Source organism: Podarcis erhardii (genome assembly GCF_964252035.2).
Source record: "Podarcis erhardii genome assembly, chromosome: 7".
Lineage (NCBI taxonomy): Eukaryota > Metazoa > Chordata > Lepidosauria > Squamata > Lacertidae > Podarcis > Podarcis erhardii.
Window position 1 is genome coordinate 76,277,036 of NC_138511.1, and position 24,332 is coordinate 76,301,367.

Sequence of the window (24,332 nt, forward strand, 5' to 3'; positions counted from 1 at the left end):
CCTCTCTGCGTCGTTAACACACACACACACACCCCGCGCGCTTTTTAGTGGAATAAATTAGGGACGGGGAACCTGCAGCCATTCAGGAGTCTCTGGGGAGACCCCTCCCCGCTCCGGTCTGGGACAAAAGAGTTTTGCTGACGACTCACGCGACGTAACAGCGGATTAATTTGTGGAAAGTAGGTCAAGACACGGCTTTTGCGCTGATAATTCCATTTTAGTAGACTAAAACAGCGTCTGGGTACCAGATCCCGGGAGCTAGTCACGGATGGCGGGTTGGAGCAAGCTCGCACCTAACGCAGTGGACGCTGCTTTTCCGAGTATACACGCACCGAGCCCGCCACCCCACGGCCGCTAACTCGGAAGCAACTGCGACTCTGTCCTGCGGGGCCCGCGCCCACATTAAGCGTCCACAGGCTGGCAGCTCGAGCAAATATTCTCCGTAGAGCATGCTCCGTGGCAGCAGGAAAGGGTGGGAGGCGAAACGCAGCACAGCCGGAGCCTTCGCTGGTTTACTCCTTAAGTCTTATCGACTACAATGGCCCTTGATTCTTAGCAAACCGCGCTTGAGATGGCAGCCTTGCATGCGCAGCTTCGAGTTGTTGCGCCGAGCTAAGCGGTTCACCGAACCGGGCTCCTATCTGCTCTCTCTCCCGCCCCACATCCGCCCCGCCAGTCAAGTAGTATTCAGGGGGCTCCTTCTACCGTTTGAGCTGTCACCACTCCCGTCCCAAGCACACCCCAGCTGCCTCTAGCCTTGAGCATGTACGCATGCGCCCTGGGGACCGCAATAGCGGGGGGGGGGGTTTACGATCTTAAAAGTATCCGATCGCGCGTAGATACCGTCTTACTCCCCCCAACCCCCCGCGCGCGATCCCTTTCTTGCAGCTCCGCCGTTGCAACATTCCGCCGCAATCGCCCAACGTTCTACAACAACAAAGAACGCTTCCCCACACACCCCACCGCCTTCCCACGCTGCCGCAACGTTCGATCGAACCCCGCAACGTTCTATCCGCCGCGGCGGCTTGTTTGCAACGTTCTATTCCACCCCTCCTCCACCGCTGCCGCCGCCGCCGCCGCCGCCTCTTTCTTCCCCCGCCCCGGATCGTCGCAGCGTTCTATCCCCTCCCCCTCCTCCCTCTCCCTCTCCGGATTGTTGCAACGTTCCATCCGCTGCTTGCTCGCCGACGTTCCAAAGCAGGCCGCGGACGTTCGATCGGCAGCAGCAGCAGCAGCAGCTCCTCGGATCCTTTTCCGCCCTTTCCCCCTTTCTTTCAATCCGCATCCTCCGGCTCCCACGCTCTCCCGTCTCTTCCCCCCTCACGTGTCCCGGGCTCCCAGCTGGGGAAGGAGGGGAGAGAGAGAGAATCTCTCGCTCTCTTTCCTCCTCACATGACCCGAGTGTTTGTCCCCGTGATCAGCGCCTCGGCTCCCGTGTCTCCTCCGCGTCCCCTCTACCTCCATCCGGCGTGAGATTTAAACTTCGTCCCCTCCCTCCTCCCCTCCCGCCCCCTTCTCCCCCTGGTGCTGCGGGGGTCTTTCCCCCACCCCCTCTCCCTCCCCCCTCCCTTCCCCCCCTTCCCTTCTCCCCCCATGGACATGCTGGATCCCGGCCTGGACACAGCCACCGCCTCCGCTGCATCCAGGTAAGGGGGAAAGATCCCGCGACACCCCCATTTAGCAGGGCGGGGGGCGCTACGGCACCCAGCCTTCCTTCTCTTCTCGGGCCTAGCGAGGGTGGGGGAGGGGAGAGGGAACCAGCCATGATCCTCCTGCGGCGGCAGCGGCAGCGGCGCAGAGAGAGTGGGGGAGAACAAAATGGAGGACGAGGCAGAGCTTCGGCTCTCCGGGACGGGGGAAGTGGGACGAGGGTGCGGGGGACACGGCAGTTCCAGGGGACGTGACCTGGGGCTGAGAACTGGGTGGCTGGATAAAAGGGAAAGTGTGTGTGTGGAGAGAGAGAAAGGAGAGGTTGTGATCAGGAGGACTCCGTGCCATTGTAGGGTGAGAAGCAACGGGACACCCCCCCCAAAAAACCCCCACACTCGCACACGCACCGTCCAAGATCTGAAATGCATTGTCAGGAGGGCTGGTGAAGGGGAAGATAAATCTTGGGTTTGTGTGCATTTGGAGAGGGGTGGGGGTGGGGAAAGCATTCAATGTTTGGGGTGGGGGGGGAGGGAGGACACAAAACACTGATTGGCAGGTAAGGGCTGGGGACTAGGGTAAGTGACTCTGAGCAGGAAGGAGGCTGCCAGGGTGATCAGAAAAAGTGGGGGTGCGTTTGCGGGGCTTCAAAGGAGAGGGAGTGATGGGGTGGAGAGGGAGAGGGTGTTAAACTGAGAGTCCAGCAGCGTGTTGTAGTGGTTAGAGACTCGGGGTTCAATCCCTACGTCGCCCTAAATGTTCTGGAGTTACACCCCCAGCCATGCTCTCGCTACCTAACCCTACATTACAGGTTTGTTGGTAGGATTAAAATGTGTTCCTCATTCTCCTCCCCCAGCTCCTTAGTGCAGGCATGGGCAACGTTTAGCCTTGCAAATGCTTTGGGCTGCAGCACTCTAGCTGCTGGAGAGAGGGGTGCTGGGAGTCCTCCATCACAGCAGCCCAGGGGTCAGATGTCCCCCAGCCTTGCCTCAGTAGAAGGGTGGAACAAAGTAAGAAAAAGGCCTGGCAGGCGTGGCAACATGGTTCCTTCGCTGCGAACAGAGGACCAAACACCACTTCATCCGCTGCTGTTTCTGGGGTGTTGTGTGAACACCTAATGTTCATCAAGTGAGCACCTACAACATGCGGTTGTGACCACTGTTCATGGTGCATACATTATTGGAGAACTGGGATTGGCTTATGCGTTTCCTTGAGAAAGATACACACCTGGTGGGAAATCCAAAAATACTGCAGTGCATTGCGGTCTTTATTAGGACAACCTTCCCCAACCTGGTGACCTCCTGCGCTTGTGGGACTGCAGCTGCCATCCTCCCTGAGCATTGACCATGCTGCCTGGTGCTGATGGGAGTTGTAGTCCTAAACATCTGGAGGGGCACCAGGTTGAGGACGGCCACCCTAGGAATAGTCTTTGTTTCCTTCCGGGTTGCAGTGCTGCTTCAAGGAGGGCTGTCTACTCTGTGGCAGTTGGGCAGAACAGCCACTGCAGAATTGTGCTGTGCCTTGGCACTCCCCTCCCATGGCTCCGCTCACCTATGGTGAGCGAAACTGGATTCCGGGTGACTAGTCAGTGAAAGTTGCATAATTTAGAAGAGAGGGGGCTTAGCCATGGGTATGCCACAAATGACTAACATGAGCTAGATGTGAGGCTGGTAAGAGCTACTGTAGGCAGAAACATTTGTGAATCGATTTGCAAGACTGAGTTGTTTCATGGAGAAGCAAAGGCATCCTGGAATTTGCCTCCTGGGTGAACACATTTGGGAGGGTAAAAGGGTAGAGTCCCTAGATGATTGTTGGGACTTTGTGAGGAGAGGGTTCATATGGAAAGGAGTGGTCCACCGAATGAACCCTGGGAATCCAAGCTCTCTTCATTTCATCTGCCTAGTTTGTTGTTGTTGCTATTGTTAAACCATTGGGATCTTTGCTGATCTACAGCATATGCAAATCAGCCTTATCTAGGGCTGCCATCGTACATCCAGGTTTTTCTGGACACATCTGGGAATCGGGCTGCAGAATGGCATCTGGGCCAGCCTTTCTCAACCTGTGGGTCCCCAGATGTTGTTGAACTACAGCTCCCATCACCCCTAGCTAGCAAGGCCAGAGCTCAGGGATGATGGGAGTTGTAGTCCAACAACATCTGGGGACCCACAGGTTGAGAACCACTGATTCTGGACAGATTTTTGCTGAAATGGCAACATGTCCAGAAAAACCTGGATGTATGGCAAGTAGGGCGATTATTACAGTCATACCTCGGGTTACAGACGCTTCAGGTTGCGTTTTTTCGATTACAGACCCGCCAAAACCCGGAAGTACCAGAACAGGTTACTTCCGGGTTTTTTGGGTCATGCATGCGCAGAAACGCCAAATCGCAACCCGTGTGTGCGCAGGCGTGCCGCTGCGGGTTGCAAATGTGCATCCCGCATGGATCATGTTCGCAACCCGAACGTCCACTGTATTAGTATTTTTTAATCCTTAATAAATCCAGAAAAAGCACCAAAACATTTTTTGGGTGGGGGAGATGCTCCCCCCAGAATACTCAACAACTTGTTTTAAAATGGACCTGTATAGATTGGTTGCTATTCTTCACCTCCCTATCCCTGATGTAATGTGTTGATTTGCCTGATATCACCCATGACTTCTTCCCAGAGAGCTTTCCTTCAGTAGAACACACTCTCTCTCTCTGTATGTATAGAGTTTCCTGGACCTTTCGCCCATCCATGCACAGGCTTTCAGCAATATTTGCTGCATCATGTGCATTCAGACATTATTGTGTCGGGGTGGGGGGACCACCGGGGGAAAGATGCACAGAGGCCGGCAGGATAACAGCTTCCTTGAGGAAAAGCGGCTTTTCTGAGTTTGTTGTTCGGGACGTTAGACTGGGCCTGGAGAGAGACACCTGGGCTCAGATCATCGCTCAGTCACAAAATTCACTGAGTGACCTTTGGACCAGTCCCTTTTGGTCTACTCAGTCTACCCCAAGGCACAGTGAAGAGGATAAGAGTGGAGTGGGGAAGCACTGCATTAACTTCCCTAAGCCTTGAAGGAAGAGTAAGATTTTTTTTAAAAGCTATAACATGAAATAATTCAGCCAAATACTAGGCTGGTTGCCATAGGTGACCAGGAATTACATGTAGGTGATCCATGGAACTTCATGCAAGTGAATAGTTGGGCTAGAGAAAGAGGGGCAGGGTGCTTCTTGCTCCCGTGTCAGGCGTGTGTGCGTGTGTATTTGCAGATTTGTCATTTTTGTGGTGATTTGTAAGGCTGATGGTGTGTGTACATGTATATACATACAGTGGACGCTCGGGTTGCGAATGTGATCCATGTGGGATGCACGTTAGCAACCTGCAGCGGCGCGTTTGCGCATGCGCAGGTTGCAATTTGGTGTTTCTGCGCATGCGTGACCACCAAAACCTGAATGTAACCTGACCCGGTACTTCCAGGTTTCAGCAGGTCCTTAACCCGAAAAAACGCAACCTGAAACATCTGTATGACTGTACTGACTTTCAGGCTCAAAAATCACACTGTTAGCCACTCCTAGACCCCAGAGTGTTGGCAGATTTGAGCAGATGTTGCTCAGGCTCCCATCACCCTTGACCACTGGTCACGTTGGCTGAGGCTGCTGGGATTTGAGACTCCCACCATTACCTGGAGGGACCCAAGTTAGCCACCTCTGTGCTTCCTCAGCTCTTGGCAGCGGTGGAAGGTGAACAGACAGGCAGGCATCTCTTAGACGCTGTCAACAGTGGTGAGGCCTAGCCCTGTTGGTGAGATATAAGAGAAAACGTAATAGGGGTTGCTACCCCAGATTCTTCTTCCCCTTCCCCTTCCCCTTCCCCTTCCCCTTCCCCTTCCCCTTCCCCTTCCCCTTCTTAAACTCCCGGAATTGATTGGGGGCATCTAGCGGGGTTTAAATAAGGAGAGAGAAAGCTCCTAAGCAGGGGTGGGCTCTGTTATGAACAGAGAGAAGCATGACTTGATGGGAGATGCCAGAGTTATCTCATGTGATTGTTGGTGATGCCAGGAGAACCATTGGAAGCTGCTTATGTAGTGTCAGGGGTGGGGACGCCTCAGGCCTTGGTGGGGAGGGAAAATGCCTCCTTCCAGCCCTCTTCGGGACTCTCTCCAGGACGCTACCCTTCTCACGAGCCCTACTTTGCACCCTCCGTGGGTGTTCTTACCTGGCTGGAATGGGTCCTTGGGATCCAGCAATGCCTGGAATGGCACATAGAGAGTGGACTGCGTCTGAGAAGCATATCTGTTCCACACTGACTGGCAGCACCTCTCTCGGATTTTAGGCAGGCGTTCTCTCCCCTTAAAAGTATCTGGGGAGGCCAGGGATTGAGCTTGGGACCGTTTGCATGGAGAATATGTGCTCTGCCACTGACCTGTCACCTTTCCCCATGGCTGTCCCTTTCCCAGAAAAGGCCATGAAAGCAAGGAGAGGGACTGCGCTTATGAGATCGAGGAGGCAGTAAAGGGAGGTGGGGATGAAGAGTCTTGCGAGTTCTAGCGCTCAGCATATTGGGGAGGGGTTGGCCAGATTGGGGGGGGGGGGCCTCTGGGCAAAATCTTACCTGATGGACCCCTTTGTAGGCCCAGACGAACATACCTGACTGTGGCACTCTAGACAGTGCCAGAGCCAGAGCTAGGTGATCTTGCACCCCTGGCAGAACTGACGAGATCGCACCCCCCTAGCCACAGACAAATTCTTTCCGCCTCTCCTCCAACCCCCATCCCTACACCCATTCAATTTAGCCTCTATTTAAAAATATTTCTTATGAGGCAATAATCAATATTTATATTTATGGACATATTTTTAGTCAATTTTGGGGGGAGGCCCCCATCACTTGCCTCCCTGGCGGGGGCCCACCTCACCACCCCCTAGCTACGGCCCTGGACAGCACCAGGCAGCTTTGAGCTGCAGTCCAAGGGCATCTAGAGCGTCAATCCTGATGCAGGGCAAACAGAGAACAATCCCTGTGGTTTGCCCCCAACATCTGGTCTCTGAGTTTCCATGGCTAGTCAAGATGACCTTGACATCAATGTCAGCTCTGCATCAATGGTCTTCCCAGAAGTGTGTGCCAGTCACATAAACCCAATTTTATTGAGACCTCCCGTAAGTGCCTTTCTCTCTTCTGTACTCAAGTTCCCACATCTTATCCACAGACATTGCTTCTCCTCTCGCCCCCCCAACCCAGACGCCTCCCCAAACTCAGCTGCTATCCCCACAGGAGGTGAGAATAATTAGAACCCTGTTGTGTACCAGGCAGTAATAAAACGAAGGGCTCCATCTATTTTCTGTCTGTTCTAGTCATCCTTCTTTATTATTATTTAAAAAACCACCCTTGCGTCTAGTGTGCCCTACATGCTTTCAGCTGAGTATATTGGGGATGGGGAGATGTGGAAAGGCAGGGTCCCCCAGGGGTAGGGGTGGGTGACGGAATAGAGGCCCAGGTGCCATGATGTCTCAGTGAAGCTCAAATGACTCATAGAATCACAGAATTGTAGAGTTGGAAGAGGGACTCCAGGGGTCATCTAATCCAACCCCTGCAATGCAGGACAGCTTCTCCAGGATGGTGGCTGCCAAACGTTTTGAACTCTCAGTTCCCAACAGCCCTTGCAGGCGTGATGGGAGTTATGGTCCAGCAACATCTAGAGGGATGCAAATTGGGGGACAGGTGAAGAGCCTGCTGGATGAGGCGAGTGGTCCAGCATCCTGCTCAGGTGGGGAAATTAGAATTAAAAAGAACTCCTGCCTTTCCTTCTACCCATTGTAGCAACACTGCAACACCTACACTGAATTCCTGGATATCATAATAGTTGGAGTTTTGGGGCGGCAGGGGGATGGTTAGCAGCAAATCACTTCTCCAGTGGCGAAGAACCAAAATAAAAGGTTTTTGAATGTACCAAGAAGTTTTGTATTCAGGCAATGGATGTGTCACTCCTCTTTATTGTCTAGATCAGCCTTTCACAACCTGTGGGTCCCCAGATGTTGTTGAACTACAACTCCCATCCCCCCTAGCTAGCAAGGCCAGAGCTCGGGGATGATGGAAGTTGTAGTCCAACAACATCTGGGGATCCACAAGTTGAGAACCGCTGGGCTAGATCTTTTAATAAAATGTCAGTCATTGGTGTGGCTTTGTTCATTGGCTAGAAACACTGAAAGGCATGAGCTAGGCTAGTTTCTCTCCAAACAAGTGGAGAAAATATCTCCTACCCATTTTGCCTCAGGCCTTGGGCTTTCTCTACAAGCAGCTTACAATAGCTGGGTGCCTGGTGATTATGACTCACCCAGGGGGAAGGGTTGCCCTTGCCCCGCTCTGTTGGTGCCCCCTCTGTGGTGCAATGGGTCAATGTGTTTGGCTGTTAACCAGAAGGTTGATGGTTTGAGCCCACCATGGGATGGTTGTGGGCAGAATTCCTGGATTGCAGGGATTCATACTAGATGTCCCTCGGGTCCCTTCCAACCCCACAATTCTATCATTCCAAGAGCATCTTGGGATCTGAGAGCAAGGAAGGCAAGGCCAGAGTACCCATCTGTCCCTTGAGAATCTCCTTGGTTGTCCATCTGAGCTGCATTCCTGGGCTACCAGAAAGGACCTTCTCTATGGCAGAGTCTGGACTAGGACTAGCTACCATGGTGGCTTCCAAGCATTGCAGAATCCAACTCCCATCTCCCCCAGCCAGCCTGGCCAGTGGCCAGGGATGATGGGTGCTGTAGTCCACAACATCTGGAAGGTACCACATTGGCTACCCTTCCCCCAGGCTTTAGAGCAGAGTTTCCCAAACTTGGATCTCCAGCTGTTTTGGGACTACAGCTCCCATTATCGCTGACCACTGGTCCTGCTAGCTTGGGTCCTACAAGCTTGGTCCTCCAGGTGTCGTTGGTTTTCAACTCCATTGTCCTTCACCACTAATGGAAGTTGGTGTCTGAAGGGCGCCCTGTTGGCTAGTCCTGGCCTAGACTCTGCCATAGAGAAGGCCCTCTCTGGCATCCCAGCAAGATCCCGGCGGTCATGATCATTCCTGTGGTTGGGGATGATGGGATCTGGAGGGGCGCAGGTTCCCTACTACTGTTTTTGCACTCCCTTCCTAGGAAGGCCCACCGCACACTTCCATCTCGAGTCTGCCACTATGTAGACCCTTTTCGTTTCACGCATTGACTTTCCAAATTCCAATGAGCATTGGCCATGCTGACTGGGACTGATGGGAGGTGGAGTCTAGGAGAAACAACGCCATGTCCCAGCATTCAGTGGTCTAGGAGTCACTGCCCCCCAAGCACTTCCCATGGTATACCTACAACACAACCCTAAACCTAACCCTTAAGAAGGATATGGAGGTAGCATCCTCTGAAAAGCTTTTGAGCTCTTTAACCCAGCCTTTCTCCCCTGCGTTGGGCACCTTTCCTTGGCGTCTCGGTGCCATTCCTGCTCTGCGCCAACGTCCTGCCGAGATACGAGCCTTATCTCCCTCTGCCAGCCCGAAGAATTAAGATAGCCAAATGCTTTGCAGCGCCTCCGTAGCTGCAAGGCCGGCCGGTGTGTGCCTTCCTTTATCCTGTCTCCGTCAAAGCAAAAAGAGGATATTAACACCAAACCCTCGTGGCAGACATCAGCGCAGGGATCTCTGGCTTTCAGGAATGCGCGGGCTGAATATCAAGCTTCCTTGTCACCGATATCGAGCAGGAAGTGAGGCTGTGTTGCTGCCCACTCCAGGGACCGGGGCTGGGTTTCTAGGCTCTGCACAGAGAGAGATTTGCAGGGACTGTTAAATCAGTGGGAGAAGGGCTTGGCAGAGGATGTTTTAGGGGCATTCTGTTGCCCAGGCAGTGTTAAAATTCTGCATGGAGGGCAGTGGAATTCTGGAGCGTCTTGTGCAAATGAAAGTTGGTCTCGTCTGCACAGAATTCCTCTTATTTTATGCAATTCTATTCTGCAGTTGGGAATGAATGAATGAATGAATCTTTTATTTGCATCAGCCACTAGCCATAGCAATAATCAAAATGCGGTATATATGATATACGATATCTTTATTGTCATTGTCCCATGCAGAACAATGAAATTGAAAAACTACATAAAACTACATAAAAACTACATAAAACATTCAAAAACCCCTAAAAACTCTGAAACCTCATTTTAAAATACACTATACTATAGAGACCCCTTATGCTGCATTTACAGAGGATAAAGGTAAAAAGTCAATTATATAAAATGCATTTGGGGGTTTGGGTCAATAATTAAATGGAATCATAGAATCATAGAGTTGGAATAGACCACAAGGGCCATCGAGTCCAACCCCCTGCCAAGCAGGAAACACCATCAGAGCACTCCTGACATATGGTTGTCAAGCCTCTGCTTAAAGACCTCCAAAGAAGGAGACTCCACCACACTCCTTGGCAGCAAATTCCACTGTCGAACAGCTCTTACTGTCAGGAAGTTCTTCCTAATGTTTAGGTGGAATCTTCTTTCTTCTAGTTTGGATCCATTGCTCCGTGTCCGCTTCTCTGGAGCAGCAGAAAACAACCTTTCTCCCTCCTCTATATGACATCCTTTTATATATTTGAACATGGCTATCATATCACCCCTTAACCTCCTCTAGGCTAAACATGCCCAGCTCCCTTAGCCGTTCCTCATAAGGCATCGTTTCCAGGCCTTTGGCCATTTTGGTTGCCCTCCTCTGGACCCGTTCCAGTTTGTCAGTGTCCTTCTTGAACTGTGGTGCCCAGAACTGGACATAGTACTCCAGGTGAGGTCTGACCAGAGCAGAATACAGTGGCACTATTACTTCCCTTGATCTAGATGCTATACTCCTATTGATGCAGCCCAGAATTGCATTGGCTTTTTTAGCTGCCGCGTCACACTGTTGGCTCATGTCAAGTTTGTGGTCAACCAAGACTCCTAGATCCTTTTCACATGTACTGCTCTCAAGCCAGGTGTCACCCATCTTGTATTTGTGCCTCTCATTTTTTTTGCCCAAGTGCAGTACTTTACATTTCTCCCTGTTAAAGTTCATCTTGTTTGTTTTGGCCCAGTTCTCTAATCTGTCAAGGTCGTTTTGAAGTGTGATCCTGTCCTCTGGGGTGTTAGCCACCCCTCCCAGTTTGGTGTCATCTGCAAATTTGATCAGGATGCCCTTGAGTCCATCATCCAAGTCGTTGATAAAGATGTTGAATAAGACCATGCCCAAGACAGAACCCAGTGGCACCCCACTAGTCACTCTTCTCCAGGATGAAGAGGAACCATTGATGAGCACCCTTTGGGTTCGGTCAGTCAGCCAGTTACAAATCCACTGAGTGGTAGCATAGTCAAGTCCACATTTTACCAGTTTCTTTACAAGAATATCATGGGGCACCTTGTCAAATGCCTTGCTGAAATCAAGGTAGGCTACATCCACTGCGTTCCCTTCAAAATAATGGCTCTTATTCTAATTGCCCTGGCTAAAAACCTTGCAACCTTTGCTCTCACCTGCTCATCTGCCAAGAGAAAGGACACTGTAACAGTGGTTGGGCGACCCGGAGTGGACAATAATAGAGGGGTGATAACCTCACTCCTCAAATCTTTATAAAGAGTGCAGCCAGAAGGACATGCACCACCGATTAAGTACTGCCATCTCCACAGGGACATAACTGTGGAATTTTTTGGAATCGTCCTCCATGTACAGCGAAAGGCATATTCAATCTTGCAGGAGTAAAAGCACATTTCTTGCTCCTACATTTTCCTCTGGTCCCATTTGCGCTGGACATTTAAAGCAGCATCATGTAACTTTAAACAGTCACAACTTTCTCCAAAGAATCATAAGGAGGTGTCATGCATCCCCCAAACACAGAGCTAAGATTCTCAGAGCTCCCCGCGAAGGGGTTGATTTTTCAACTACTCTGGGATGGGTAGCTCTGTGAAGGGTTTAGAGGGTCTCCTAAAAACACCCTTGGGACACGGGTGGCGCTGTGGGTTAAACCACAGAGCCTAAGACTTGCCGATCAGAAGGTTGGCGGTTCGAATCCCCGTAACGGGTTGAGCTCCCGTTGCTCGGTCCCTGCTCCTGCCAACCTGGCAGTTCGAAAGCACGTCAAAGTGCAAGTAGATAAATAGGTACTGCTCCGGCGGGAAGGTAAAAGGAGTTTCTGTGTGCTGTTCTGGTTCACCAGAAGTGGCTTAGTCATGCAGGCCACATGACCCGGAACATATACGTCGGCTCCCTCGGCCAGTAAAGTGAGATGAGCGCCGCAACCCCAGAGTCGGCCACGACTGGACCTAATGGTCAGGGGTCCTTTAAAAACACCCTTAATAAACTATGCTCCCCATATTTCTTTGGGGAAAGCCATGACTGTTCAAAGTACTATCATAGTGCTATACAGGTATGGTATGAATGTGGACTACCGTTCTTCTGAATGAGCTTTCGGAAGGGAACAAGGCCCAGAGCTGACCTCTGCAGGGTTAGATTCCCTCTCGGCTGACAGTTCTTTTTCTTCTCTCTCTCTCTCCCCCACCTCCCTTTGTGTTACAGCCACGAGAAAGGTCAAGAAGGTGAAGAGGGAGTCGAGCTGCAGGAAGGTGAGGAGGGGTCCTGGGCTGGCCCAGAAAATACCCAGCCAACCTGCGTGAGCAAGTTGTAGCCCCCGCTCGGGGAGGGATTTCTACCGCCAGGGCACCGCCCGATAAGTAAGGCGTACGAAATGTCTGTCTGTGAACAAAGCTGAATCTCTGGCCTCCTCCTGTCTGGATCCCACGGGGGCAGTGTGTTGGCAGCTGGAACCCCAAATCTCCCCGACCTCCTGCAGACCCACACAGCCCTAGAGCCCCTCTAGCATCTTCTCCTTCACTCAGACGCATCATGCACAAGATGTGAGACGAGGGAAAGAGGAGGGAAGCAAATCCTTTCCTGTCTTTCATACGTCAGGGTTCGTCCTAGTGCATTTGCACTTCACAGAGTTTTGCTAGCAAGAAATAAAGGTCCCTGCCCCAGAGAGGTTTCAGTCGACCACCACCTTGCTGTTGTTATTTCTCTCCTCTATTTCCTTCAAGATGTTCAGGGAAGCATACACAGGGATTCCTCTCTCTCTCTCTCTCTCTCACACACACACACAGACAGACAAACACACTTTTGTCATGACAACAACCTTGTGAGGTAGGTTTGGCTGAGAGGCTGGGTGGCCTGAGGTCACTTCATAGAAGTTGCATGAGCCCAGCCTGAACATACACTTTGCCCCTTCATATTCTCAACAGTTTAGACTCCTCAGGCTTTGGTAGATATTTAATGTTATCAAAATATCTGTCCTTCCCACAAGGTAGTGACCGTGTACTAAGTAGCAGCTTGCACTAAGGCACATTTTGCAGACAGGATGCAGGTTTCTAGAACGACATAAATGAAAGAGAGGTTGAAGCTAGTTCAGGGTTTTAAATTCCGGAGTGGCAGGTTGTATAAATAAACCCACTACATGACTGAGATCAATAGTGCGTTGTGTGGCCTGGACTGTTGCACCCCCCCTCCCAAATCCGGTGGGTTCCCCTGCGGGAGGAAACCCCAGTAACCAAGCAGAGCCGCAGTCGCCAGAGTGACACCTCCACTGAGTTAAGTTCGAAAAAGGCATCTGATTATAGCCAAGGGAATAGGCTGTGGCGTGAGGGTCGATGCCCACAACAGCTGATTTTATTAATCAGCTAATTATTTTATTATTAGGAAGTCTGGCATAGCTCAGTCAGTAGAGCATGACTCTTAATCTCAAGGTTGGGAATTTGAGCTCCACATTGGGAAAAAGATTCATGGGTTGGACTAAATGACCCTTGTGGTCCCATCCAACTCTGTGTTTGATTTGTTGCTTACCACAAAAATGTCTCGAAGCACTGAGTACAAAATCGTACACTATAGAAGATTTAAACTGCACCAGAAAAATAAAAAGAACCTTAACTGAACGAACTGAAAGTGGTTATCTCTCAATAACATAAAAAGGACTCACCCTACTAAATGATGAGCACCGATTCAGACTGGGATATAATCATACCCTGTGACCCCAGTTATATTTGGGAAAACAGGAACACCTTTGGCACTTAAAGGTTAATCCTGATGTCGCCAGGGGGATGGCATTCCACAGTTGGGGAGCCACCACTGAAAATAATAATAATAATTTATTATTTATACCCCGCCCATCTGGCTGGGCTTCCCCAGCCACTCTGGGCGGCTTCCAACAGAATATTTAAAAAGGCCCATTCCAGGTCACAAATGTGCCTGTTAGCCCCCAAAAGGTTGGCAAACCCCTGCATCAGCAACAACAACACCTGTGTCGATGAGGCTGGTGTGCCGCTAGGGAGTGGCCCAAAGCTGGCAGTAATCAATTTCCTTTCTCTCTCTCCCAGGAGACGGCACAAATGCGGATGAGCAGACTGCAGTGGCCATCGCCAGCGTCCAGCAAGCAGCCTTCACAGACCATAATATCCAGTACCAGTTCCGCACAGAGAACAATGGAGGACAGGTAGCAGAACCCTCGTCAGGGAGCTTGGCTTTTAACTGCGTGGGTACGGCGGAAGGGGTAAGAGCTTCAGGCGCAAGGGCATTGGCCCCTGGGCGGCTTCCTGCTGCCGACTGGCCAGTCGTCACATTCCGAAGAGTCACATGGTGTGGCGCTCGTGGGACCGCACCATTTCATTATCGGGGTGTTTGTGCGTGTCATTGCATGATTGAATATATTCCCCAAATGTCTAGTCGCAGCATTGCCCACATTATTGGAGTGGGGGGGGTCCCTATATAACCCGCAAGCTCCAACCGTTTATTCTCAACCCCTCCACTCCAGTTGAGCCAAATCACAGACTCGTAAAATTGCCGAGTTTGGAGGAACCCTGACAGTCCAACCCCCTGCAATGCAGGAATCTTGACTAAAGCATCCATGACAGACAGCCACCCCTTGCCTCTGTATCGTGACGACCAGAAGGGCATGATCACTTCCTCCCAAGGTTCCCAGTACTTCCAAATTCGCCAGTCAGTTCCTCCCTGTTGGTGAGGACCAGGCCCTTGTTGCCTCTTCCACATTTTGGGAAATGAAAGTGTCTCAGTAATATGCCTCAGTAACATTCCAAGAAGAACCATTACGAAAGATGGGGGACAAACCCACATCATTAAAGGTGGGGACACCCCCCCACACACACCCCTGGTAGCTCTCAAGCAATGGTTCTACTTTCCCTGACATACTAACTTTCTGTGTGCAGAATTCTGTGCTTGTTTTGACGTGAGGAAACGGTTGGTCTTCTTCATTTATTATCCCCCGGCAGAATCCCTGAAGGGCTTGTAGCAGTGTGTTTCTTCTCTCCTCTTGAGTAAATCTCCTCTGGCTTCCAGAGATTTTAGCAGATGTTGCCATAACCTTAAGAACTAGAAAATTGTATTTGTGTGTTGTTGTTTTTTGCTGTCGTTTAGTTTGGCCAGTGTCCAGATTATGAGTCCCAACAGCGCAAGGATTTCCACTGGAACAGCAGAACTTCCACCCCACCTCACAGGCCACACCCTCCTCAAGTCTACTCTGGAGGGCTGGGGGAAACCCAGAACAGGCTTAGGGGGCAAGGTGGTGGAAGCAGGGAGGATGTACTGTTGCACAAGTGTAAATCCTTGCGCTGGCAGGATTTGTTAGTTGGATATCGACCACTGAAATACTCTGGGATGCTATATTCGATACTGTTCTCCATCTTACTGTTTCTCCAGCTGAGGACCCTCGTTTCACACCAAGAATGGTCGCAATACAGACATGCTTTGATTTGACTTCTCTGTGGGACTGTCTTCCCCCTTGTCGAATTCTGCCGAAAGACTGACTTGTTATTTTGCTTCCTCACTGCCAGGTGACATATAGAGTCGTTCAGGTGACGGACAGTCAGCTGGATGGACAGACAGATGCGACGGGGGCAGTCAGCGTGGTCTCGACGGCAGCTTTCACCAGTGGCCAGCAAGCTGTTGCTCAGGTGAGAGAGAAACTTTATTGGGGCCCAAAGGCGGCACCAGATGCCTTGCTTTTTAGTAATGCGTACTCCTTCCATCCAGTTCAGTCCATCAATCAAGTTGTTGCTCTAATCGGCAGACTTCAGAATAAGAACTGCATGCATTAGATAGCTCATTAACATAGGACACAGATGATCTCTTATTAACAGATAGGCGTGCTTTATTACATTGCCGTTCTTCTGAAAACAGTGGGTTCCACACCTGCCGGCTAATTACCTCTGTTCTTGTGACTGCATGCCTTCATTTGGGCTACATAAAGAAAGATAACTGATGTCTGTTGAGGTCCACATTTCCCCCTTTTCCTCCCTGTGCAGTGGGTTCCTGGGGGAGGAATACAGTGGTACCTTTGGTTAAGTACTTAATTCGTTCCGGAGGTCCGTTCTTAACCTGAAACTGTTCTTAACCTGAAGCACCACTTTAGCTAATGGGGCCTCCTGCTGCCACTGCGCCGCCAGAGCATGATTTCTGTTCTCATCCTGAGGTAAAGTTCTTAACCCGAGGTAATATTTCTGGGTTAGTGGAGTCTGTAACCTGAAGCGTATGTAACCCAAGGTACCACTGTAGATCTCTCCAGAGAGCTGAACTGATCTCTCGTGTGATACTTCTCCTTCTCACACCTCCAAAAATATTCCTTCTGCTTCTCCAACGTTTCCAGCTCCCTCCTCCTCAGCCCCTTGACTCTGTATGTTCTGTGTTTAGCTTTCCTGGGTGAAGATTTAATGTGACAGCCCTTATCACTTGCCTCAAATAATCGAAATTCCTGTTAACTTCCCCAGGACTGGCCTACTTTTTATTATTTTGGAAGGATTTCCCACTCATTGACCACAAGAGGGCAGTGCGAACCTGGAGCATCCCAGTGGCTTTGTCAGATCGCACTCTGGCGTTGAGATGTTTTGGTTGACGCGCCAGCTCTGTCCCTAGAGGACTGTGCGCTCTCTCCCATTTGCATTAGGATATAGTTCGGCAACTGGTGGCAGGACGCAGCTACTGGTATCTCCCCAGTGCCCCAAACCAAAAAAACGTCCACGCCTGTGTTTTTATACGGAAATCTGTAGCCACCTGCCTTGGCCCACTATCCCAAGGAATGTACTCAGTGGCTCATTAGCACTTTAAAACAGTACAACTAGAAATTGTTAGCAGGGCTTAGTGGTAGAACATCTGCTTTGCTTTCACCAAAAAAAACATACACCTTAATTTTAAAACCATGTGCATCAGGTCTAATAAATCTAGGCTGAAAAGAAAAGAGCTATCTATTATTCCTCACTTGCAAGTTTTATGAAAGGTTAAATAATATAATAACACGAATAGCAATCATTAAGAGTGCAGCTGTTGACTAAGTGATGATTTTGTAAAATGGAATGCAATTAGAAGTAAAGAAGAATATGAAAGGCAGTAATATAAGATGATAAGGAAGTATCAAGAATGGTGTGTGGAAAACCACTTAAACGAAGTTGTGATACTTTGGAAACAATTGGTATAATTGGGTTAAAATTGGGAAATCAATAAAAATAATTGGAAAGAGAAGGAAACAAAAGGAAAGGGAACAGAAGGAAGGAAGGACGGACGAACGAACCAAAGAGTGCTGGTTTTGACCTAAGAAGCCTTAAATGGCTCAGAACCGCAATACCTCAAGCACTGCCTCTCTCCATATGAACTGACCCAGACCCTGAGATCATCTTCTGAGGCCCTCCTCCATGTGAGGTCCAGAATGTGGCAATACAAGAATGGGCCTTTTCTGTGGTGTCTCCCTGTTTGTGGAACGCTCTCCCCAGGGACGTTCACCTGGTGCCTTCCTTATACACCTGTAGGTACCAGGTGAAACCGTTCCTCTGTAACCAGGCCTTTGCCTGATTGACATCCAAGGCCCTGTTAAATGTGTTGCGAGAGGGGTGTGTGTTTGTTCTTGCTTTTATTACCTGTGTGGCTGGTGGTTTTTGTCTGCGGCCTACCCTGAGACCTTCGGATGAATGGTTTTAGCTTTCTTCTGTCTCTTCTTTCCAGGCTGTGATCCAGAACCCCTTCAGCAATGGCGGGAGCCCGGCCACGGACGCTGTCAGCGGCGAGGCCCGGTTTGCGTACTTCCCTGCCTCCACGGTGGGGGACGCCACAGCGGTGTCGGTGCAGACGACAGATCAGTCGCTGACGCAGGCCGGAGGTAGGGATCCTGAAGTCTGGTCCACAAGGGGCAATTTGCACAGGGGCCATCTCCACAGACCCAGGACCCATCCGCGCCATCCATTTAAAGCAGGATTGTACCACTTTTAACAGCCACGGCTTCCTACAAAAACCCTGGTTTGTGAACGGTGCTGAGAAGGTTTTAGGAGGACCCCTATTCCCCTCAGAGCTAGAATTCCCAGAGTTTAACAATCCAGGGAATGTTGCTCTGAGGAGAATAGGGGTCACCCTACAACTCCCAACACCTTTTGAGGTGGTCGTACAAGGCTCTCCCTCTCCTCACTTTATCCTTGCCATGACTATATTTGAAGCCGTCTTCAAATATCTCAAGGGCTTTCACATGGGAGATGGAGCAAGCTTGTTTTCTCCTCTGGAGGAGGGCAGGGTCCGAACCAATGGCTTCATGTTACAAGAAGGGCGATTCCGACTAAACACAGGAAGAGTTGTTCGACAGTGGGGAGATTTTAAACAGAGGTTGGATGGTCCTTTTTTCATGGATGCTTTAGTTGAGATTCCTATCTACAACATAACCATAACATAACATAACAATCTACATGGTGCCTAGGGAACAACTTGCACCTTAATATCAGCAAGACAAAGGAGATGGTGTTGGAGGAAGAGAGGAGAACTAGCCCTGCTGTACATCAGGGAGGGCTGTGTGGAGAGAGTCTCTTCCTTTAAATTCCTAGGAGTTTATCTCAGGAGTTTACCTTACTTGGAAAATAAATACAACCCAGGTGGTTAAGAAAGCCCAACAGAGCAGCTGGGGACCCTGTAAGGTAGGTCAGGGGAGTGAGTGGCCCAAAGGCATCCAGCGCGGTTCATGTATATGTGAGTGGAGAGTTGATCCTGGCTCATCCCAGTCCTAAAATAAAAGGGTGGCCAGGGTTTCTCCGCAGCCAGCTGGCTCTCCCTTCCTCCTGCTGTTCCTTTCAAAATAGGAAGCTTAATTTCTCTTCTGTGTTGCTCCCCGTAGGCCAATTCTATGTGATGATGACCCCGCAGGACGTGCTGCAGACAGGGACGCAACGTACCATCGCCCCCCGAACCCACCCCTATTCCCCGTATGTATGGCTCTGGGAAGGGAACAAAGAGGGAGGGTTGACGAGTCAGGAGCACGGCTGTCTAGCTCCCTGACCCCCAATGACGGCTGTTCCCAAAGGGCCAAGGAAGCGGGGAGCCAGGAAGCCAAACTAAGAGAATTGGAAGCTGTGTTACGCTGAGTCAGTCTATCCAGCACAGTACTGCCTGCACTGGGCAGGCAGTGTTTCTCAAACTCTAGTCCATCTGTTCCTGGACTACAACTCCCATCATTCCCAGCAAGCAGGGGATGATGGGAGTTGTAGTCCACCAGCAGCCGGGGACCCAAGTTTGAGAAGCACTGTTCTCGGGTTTGGGGCAAGAGTCTCTCCCAGTCTTAACTGGAGTTTCTAAGGACTGAAGCTGGGACTTTGGGATGCAGCTCTACGTAATGGACCCCAGAAAGAATGTTTGCACCCCTTTTAAAGGGCAGGGGGCGGTGCATTGTTCCCACGGCCCACACTCTGCCAATGGAAAGGGAGATTTGGAGCATTTTCCTTGCCCCTTTCATATTTGCATCCTGGCACTGCATCGCTGCGTCTGAGACGTGAGCAGGGTCTGTGCCCCCTTCCCTGTCCCCCTCCTGATTTCCCCCACCCCCATGCCTTTGCTTTGAAAACCTAGGAAAATGGACGGGACGCGGACGCCGCGGGACGAGAGGAGACGAGCCCAGCACAACGAAGGTGCGCAGAACAGCCAAACAGCCTGAAAAAAATAAAAATCAAACAGCACATTCAGATCGTTCTGGGATTTCTTGCCCTGTGGGGCCACAGAACCTGAGGAGAGGGTTTTTACGTGCTTGCAGGGACAGCCACACTGCCGGCAGCCTCCCCCGGAAAGTTTAAAGCTTAATTTTTTGTAGCAGGGCGCTTTTAAGGGGGGAAGCTCCCTGTTTTTCTTACTTCCCAGCAAAGCTGTGCCTCTCCTCGCCCACGCTTCCTTAATTACCAGGGCCTGATACTCTCCACAAGCACCCACTAATAACTGTGGTGGATTTGAGTTAGCATAGCACTGTAGAGTTGGAAGGGACCCTGAGGATCATCTAGTCCAACCCCCTGCAATGCAGGAATATGCAGCTGGTCCATACAGGGATCGAACCTGCAACCTTGGCGTTATCAGCACCATGGTCTAACCAACTGAGCTATCCAGCTCAGTTCTTCATGGAGGTGCCATTCCCACCCAAACACCCCAACCAAGCTGGTACCCTCCATAGGCTTCGGTCTACAACTTTTACCAGCCCCTACTAATATGGCCGAGGGTCAGGAATGATGGACACAGTAGACCAGCATCCTCCCCAACTCAGAGGAGGCACCCGGCGGCAGGGAACCTTGTAGCCTGCAGCCCAGCTGTGGCTTGTAGCTTAATAATTATAATAATTTTGGATGTGTTGTAAGGTTGGATTTCAGCTGCCCTGAGGTGCACTTCCAAAGCTCTCTTCTCCTTTGAATGAGCAGATTGGGTCGGGTGATTTGCTGTGGCCCCTGATTTATTTTTAATTTTGGGGGGGAGGGGGTGGCAATGATCCCAAAAAGGTACAGTGGTACCTTGGTTCTCAAACTGAATCCATTCCAGTAGTCTGTTCCAAAACCAAAGCGTTCCAAAACCAAGGCGCACTTTCCCATAGAAAGTCATGCAAAATGGGTTAATCCGTTCCAGACTTTTTAAAAAACAATCCCTAAAACAGCAATTTAACATGAATTTTACTATCTAACGAGACCATTGATCCATAAAATGAAAGCCATAAACAATGTACTGCAGTCACACAATCAATCAGTCAGTAGCTGAACTGGGTTCCACACAGTCACCAAAAAAAGCAAAATAAATAGCAAAAACAGACAGATCTCAGCGTAGCACTCAAAACAGAAGCATGGCACTCAAAATGGAAGCATAACACTCAAAATGGAGCACATTCGGCTTCCAAAGAAAGCTTGCAAACCAGAACACTTCCGGGTTTGCAGTGTTTGGGTGCCAAGTGGTTTGAGAACCAAGGCGTTTGAGAACCAAGGTACCACTGTTTCTTTTATTAGAAAAAGTTCCCTTGTCTAACCAGTTCCCTGTTTTCTCTTTGCCTCCCCCTCTCTAGTTGAACGGAGGAGGCGGGACAAAATTAACAACTGGATTGTCCAGCTGTCGAAAATCATTCCAGACTGCAATACAGACAACAGCAAGACGGGGGCGGTGAGGGCAACTTCTGGATGCCGGGAGGGTTGTTGGTTTGGGAGGAGTTGCTGGCTACTGCTGCAGGTGGCAGGCTCATTCTTCTTGGGACAGTTTATATTGGGAGAGGCTGTTCGAGGGGGTGTCATGCCCTCTGTCCCCCACCCCACCCCCCGGCTGTCAGATTCTATTGCAGCGGGCAATTTTACCTGTTCTGATCATGGCATGGCATTTAGGAAATGTGTTCTGTGTGTCCCCACAGAGTAAAGGAGGCATTCTGTCTAAAGCCTGCGACTACATCCGTGAACTGCGCCAGACGAACCAGCACATGCAAGAGACTTTCAAAGAAGCTGAGCGGCTGCAGATGGACAACGACTTGTTACGGCAACAGGTACCTGAGCCCTCCAAACCTGCCCTCCCCAGTAACAAGGACCCATTGCTGAGATGGCCTAGCCTACTCACAGGGTTGTTGTGATGATAAAATGGGGAACGCGATGCGCACCACCTTGACATGACCTCCTTGGAGGGGGAAAGTGGGGTACAGTGGTTCTCAAACTTAATCTGTTCCGAAAGTCAGTTTGAAAACCAAAGCGTTCCAAAATCAAGGTGCACTCTCCCATAGAAAGTCATGCAAAATGGATTAATCTGTTCCAGACTTTTAAAGACAACCGCTTAAACAGCAGTTAACATGAATTTTACTATCTAACGAGACCTTTGATCCATAAAATGAAAGCAATAAACAGTGTACTGCAGTCACACAACCAGTCAGTCAGTTGCTGAGCTGGGTTCCACACAAAAACAAAACAAAAAGAGCAGCAAAAATGCAAAACAAATAGCAGAAACAGACAGACCTCAGCGTAACACTCAAAACAGAGCATGTTCGGCTTCCGAAGAAAGTTCGCAAACCGGGACACTTTCTTCCAGGTTTGCAGTGTTTGGGTTCCAAGCTGTTTGAGTACTAAGGCATTTGAGAACCAAGGTAAAGGTAGAGGTAAAGGGACCCCTGACCATTAGGTCCAGTCGTGACCGACTCTGGGGTTGTGGCGCTCATCTTGCTTTATTGGCCGAGGGAGCCGGCATGCAGCTTCCGGATCATGTGGCCAGCATGACTAAGCTGCTTCTGGCGAACCAGAGCACCACATGGAAACGCAGTTTACCTTCCCACCAGAGCGGTACCTATTTATCTACTTGCACTTTGACGTGCTTTCGAACTGCTAGGTGGGCAGGAGCAGGGACCGAGCAACGGGAGCTCATGCCATCGCGGGGATTTGAACCGCCGACCTTCTGATCGGCAAGTCCTAGGCTCTGTGGTTTAACCCACAGCGCCACCTGCATCTCTGAGTACCAAGGTACCACTGTATAAACAATTCTTTTTAAAAAAACCAATTACCTCTCTTATCTCTTCCCCCCGCCCCACAGATCGAGGAGCTGAAGAACGAAAACGCCCTTCTCAGAGCACAGCTGCAGCAACACGGGATCGAGATTGTGGGAGATACCCCTGGGCAGTAGCCCCCCCCCAGCTGCCCACTTTGCCACTGCCTCTTTACACAGGATCTCAGCCTCCAGTTCTACTCATCCTTTTGTACAGAGAACCCCCTCTGCTCTGAACGAACGTTGCCTCCCTTCCCCTCGCGTTGGGGGTAAACCGAGGGGAGCGGCAAAAAATCCGGGGAGTGGGGGTGGAAGAGTCTGACCAAGGGGCTCGTCAGCCCAGCCACGCCAGCCTTCTCCCCCCAATCTCACTTCCTGTTGTCTTCCCCTCCTGACTTCCTTCTTCTCCTTAGGATACGTTAAGATTAAACAGACAAAAGATGCATTTTTTATAGTAGATTTTTAACACAGGTTAGCCAGTTTCCACTTGCCTCCCCTTTTCCCCACTGGATCTGTGGGGTGGGGACATTTCCCCCTCCTCTGAGATGGGCTGTTTCAAAAGCTATCGGATTCTATCTTCTTTCTTCTGACTGTCTTGCTAGTTCGAAGCCTCCTTGAGGGCGAACCCATCGTGTTGATTTGGCCATGGGGGGGGGGAGGAGTAGGGGTTTGGGTTTCTCAGGTTTGGCTGCTAGCCCAAGAGTGGGTGAGGTTGACCCCCCCCCACGCGTTTTGGACACGATCCGCAGGTTAAGTAGACACCCCAGCCCTGCCTTTGAGGTGCCCTGAAATGAATGCTTTTCAGGTGAAACTCAGTAGCAGGTTAGTTGGAATTTGACTTGCAATCAGGCCAACGGGTTATTTTATGGAGGGATCCTCGTGCCATGAACCAGGGGGAGGGTGCAGTTCAGTTTTGCCTCTCCGGCCATGTCCACTAACTCTACCCCTCTGTTTCCCCACCACTCCAAAACTTGTAAAATAATAATGATTAAGGCACAGCGGAGTTCAGTCCTTAATCTTACTACTGTCTCCTTCCTTCCTTCCCTCCCTCCCTTTATTTCCTTCCTTCCTTCTCTTTATTTCCTTCCTTCTTTCCTTCTTTCTTTCTTGTAAGTAATCTCTTATTTTATTAGTTCCCAAGCGCGTTTGTATAGAGGTACGGTGTTTGTATGATAGCTGAAACCCAGGCCATTAGAAAGAGGTTTTTTTTAGTGGTGGATTGACTTGACAACAGGGTTGCTTTTGTGTGTGTTTTTTGATATTATATAATTTTTTAATTAAACTTCAGCAGTGTTTTAGATTTCAGGTTAAGAAAATAATAATAATCAGGAGATGGATTTTTTTTTTTAAAGAAAAGAAGCAATCTCCTATATTTTGGGTTTCCTACCCCGCCCCCTGCTTTCACACAGAATTTTTTTTAAGAAAAGAAGATAAATGGTTCCTAAAAATTATAAAATATTATTATTGTAATGGCAAGTTCCTTAGGTTTGATTTTTTTTGTTTGTTTCATTTTATATCTCTATATACCAGCCCTCCTGGAGAAAAAATACATATATCCAGGATTGTAACTGGATTTGTGGTAATGTTTGTACCCAAATATCAGTTTTGCTCCAACCCTCTATGAATGTGAGGAGGAAGAGATGAAGAGAGGTTAGATCGCAGGGGTTGGGGGAAACAAATGGTATATCAAAAAAGGAAAAAAAAGTTGGCTTGCAGAGTTTGATCGTTGGAAAGTAGGAAGAAATTCTGTTTATATATAAAAGGAAAAAAGAAAAAACCTGCACAGAAATAATATTGTATCAAATCATTTTGTGGTTTGACGGTGTTTGTGGCTACGTGTGGGGACAGAACGAAATTGATTGGCGGTTCCCTTTTCTTGCACCCAAAGACCCCAGTTTGACAAC

The 24,332-nt window shown here is 49.9% G+C and overlaps 1 protein-coding gene across 2 annotated transcripts; it reads left to right on the top strand.

Annotated features, from left to right (window-relative positions):
* The first annotated feature begins 1,139 nt into the window (after positions 1 to 1,139).
* USF2 (upstream transcription factor 2, c-fos interacting) lies at positions 1,140 to 24,236 on the top strand. 2 transcript variants are annotated; one of them, XM_081869392.1, is made up of 10 exons: positions 1,140 to 1,646; positions 12,172 to 12,218; positions 14,019 to 14,191; positions 15,489 to 15,608; positions 17,647 to 17,800; positions 18,797 to 18,884; positions 19,525 to 19,583; positions 20,984 to 21,078; positions 21,320 to 21,448; positions 22,477 to 24,236. In XM_081869392.1, the coding sequence occupies exons 1-10, from the start codon at positions 1,594 to 1,596 to the stop codon at positions 22,564 to 22,566; spliced, it is 1,008 nt and encodes a 335-aa protein (XP_081725518.1). In that variant the 5' UTR covers positions 1,140 to 1,593; the 3' UTR covers positions 22,567 to 24,236. The 2 variants fall into 2 exon arrangements, with proteins under 2 accessions (XP_081725518.1, XP_081725519.1); XM_081869393.1 differs by having other exon boundaries at positions 1,145 to 1,646; positions 14,019 to 14,134.
* Positions 24,237 to 24,332: the final 96 nt, after the last annotated feature.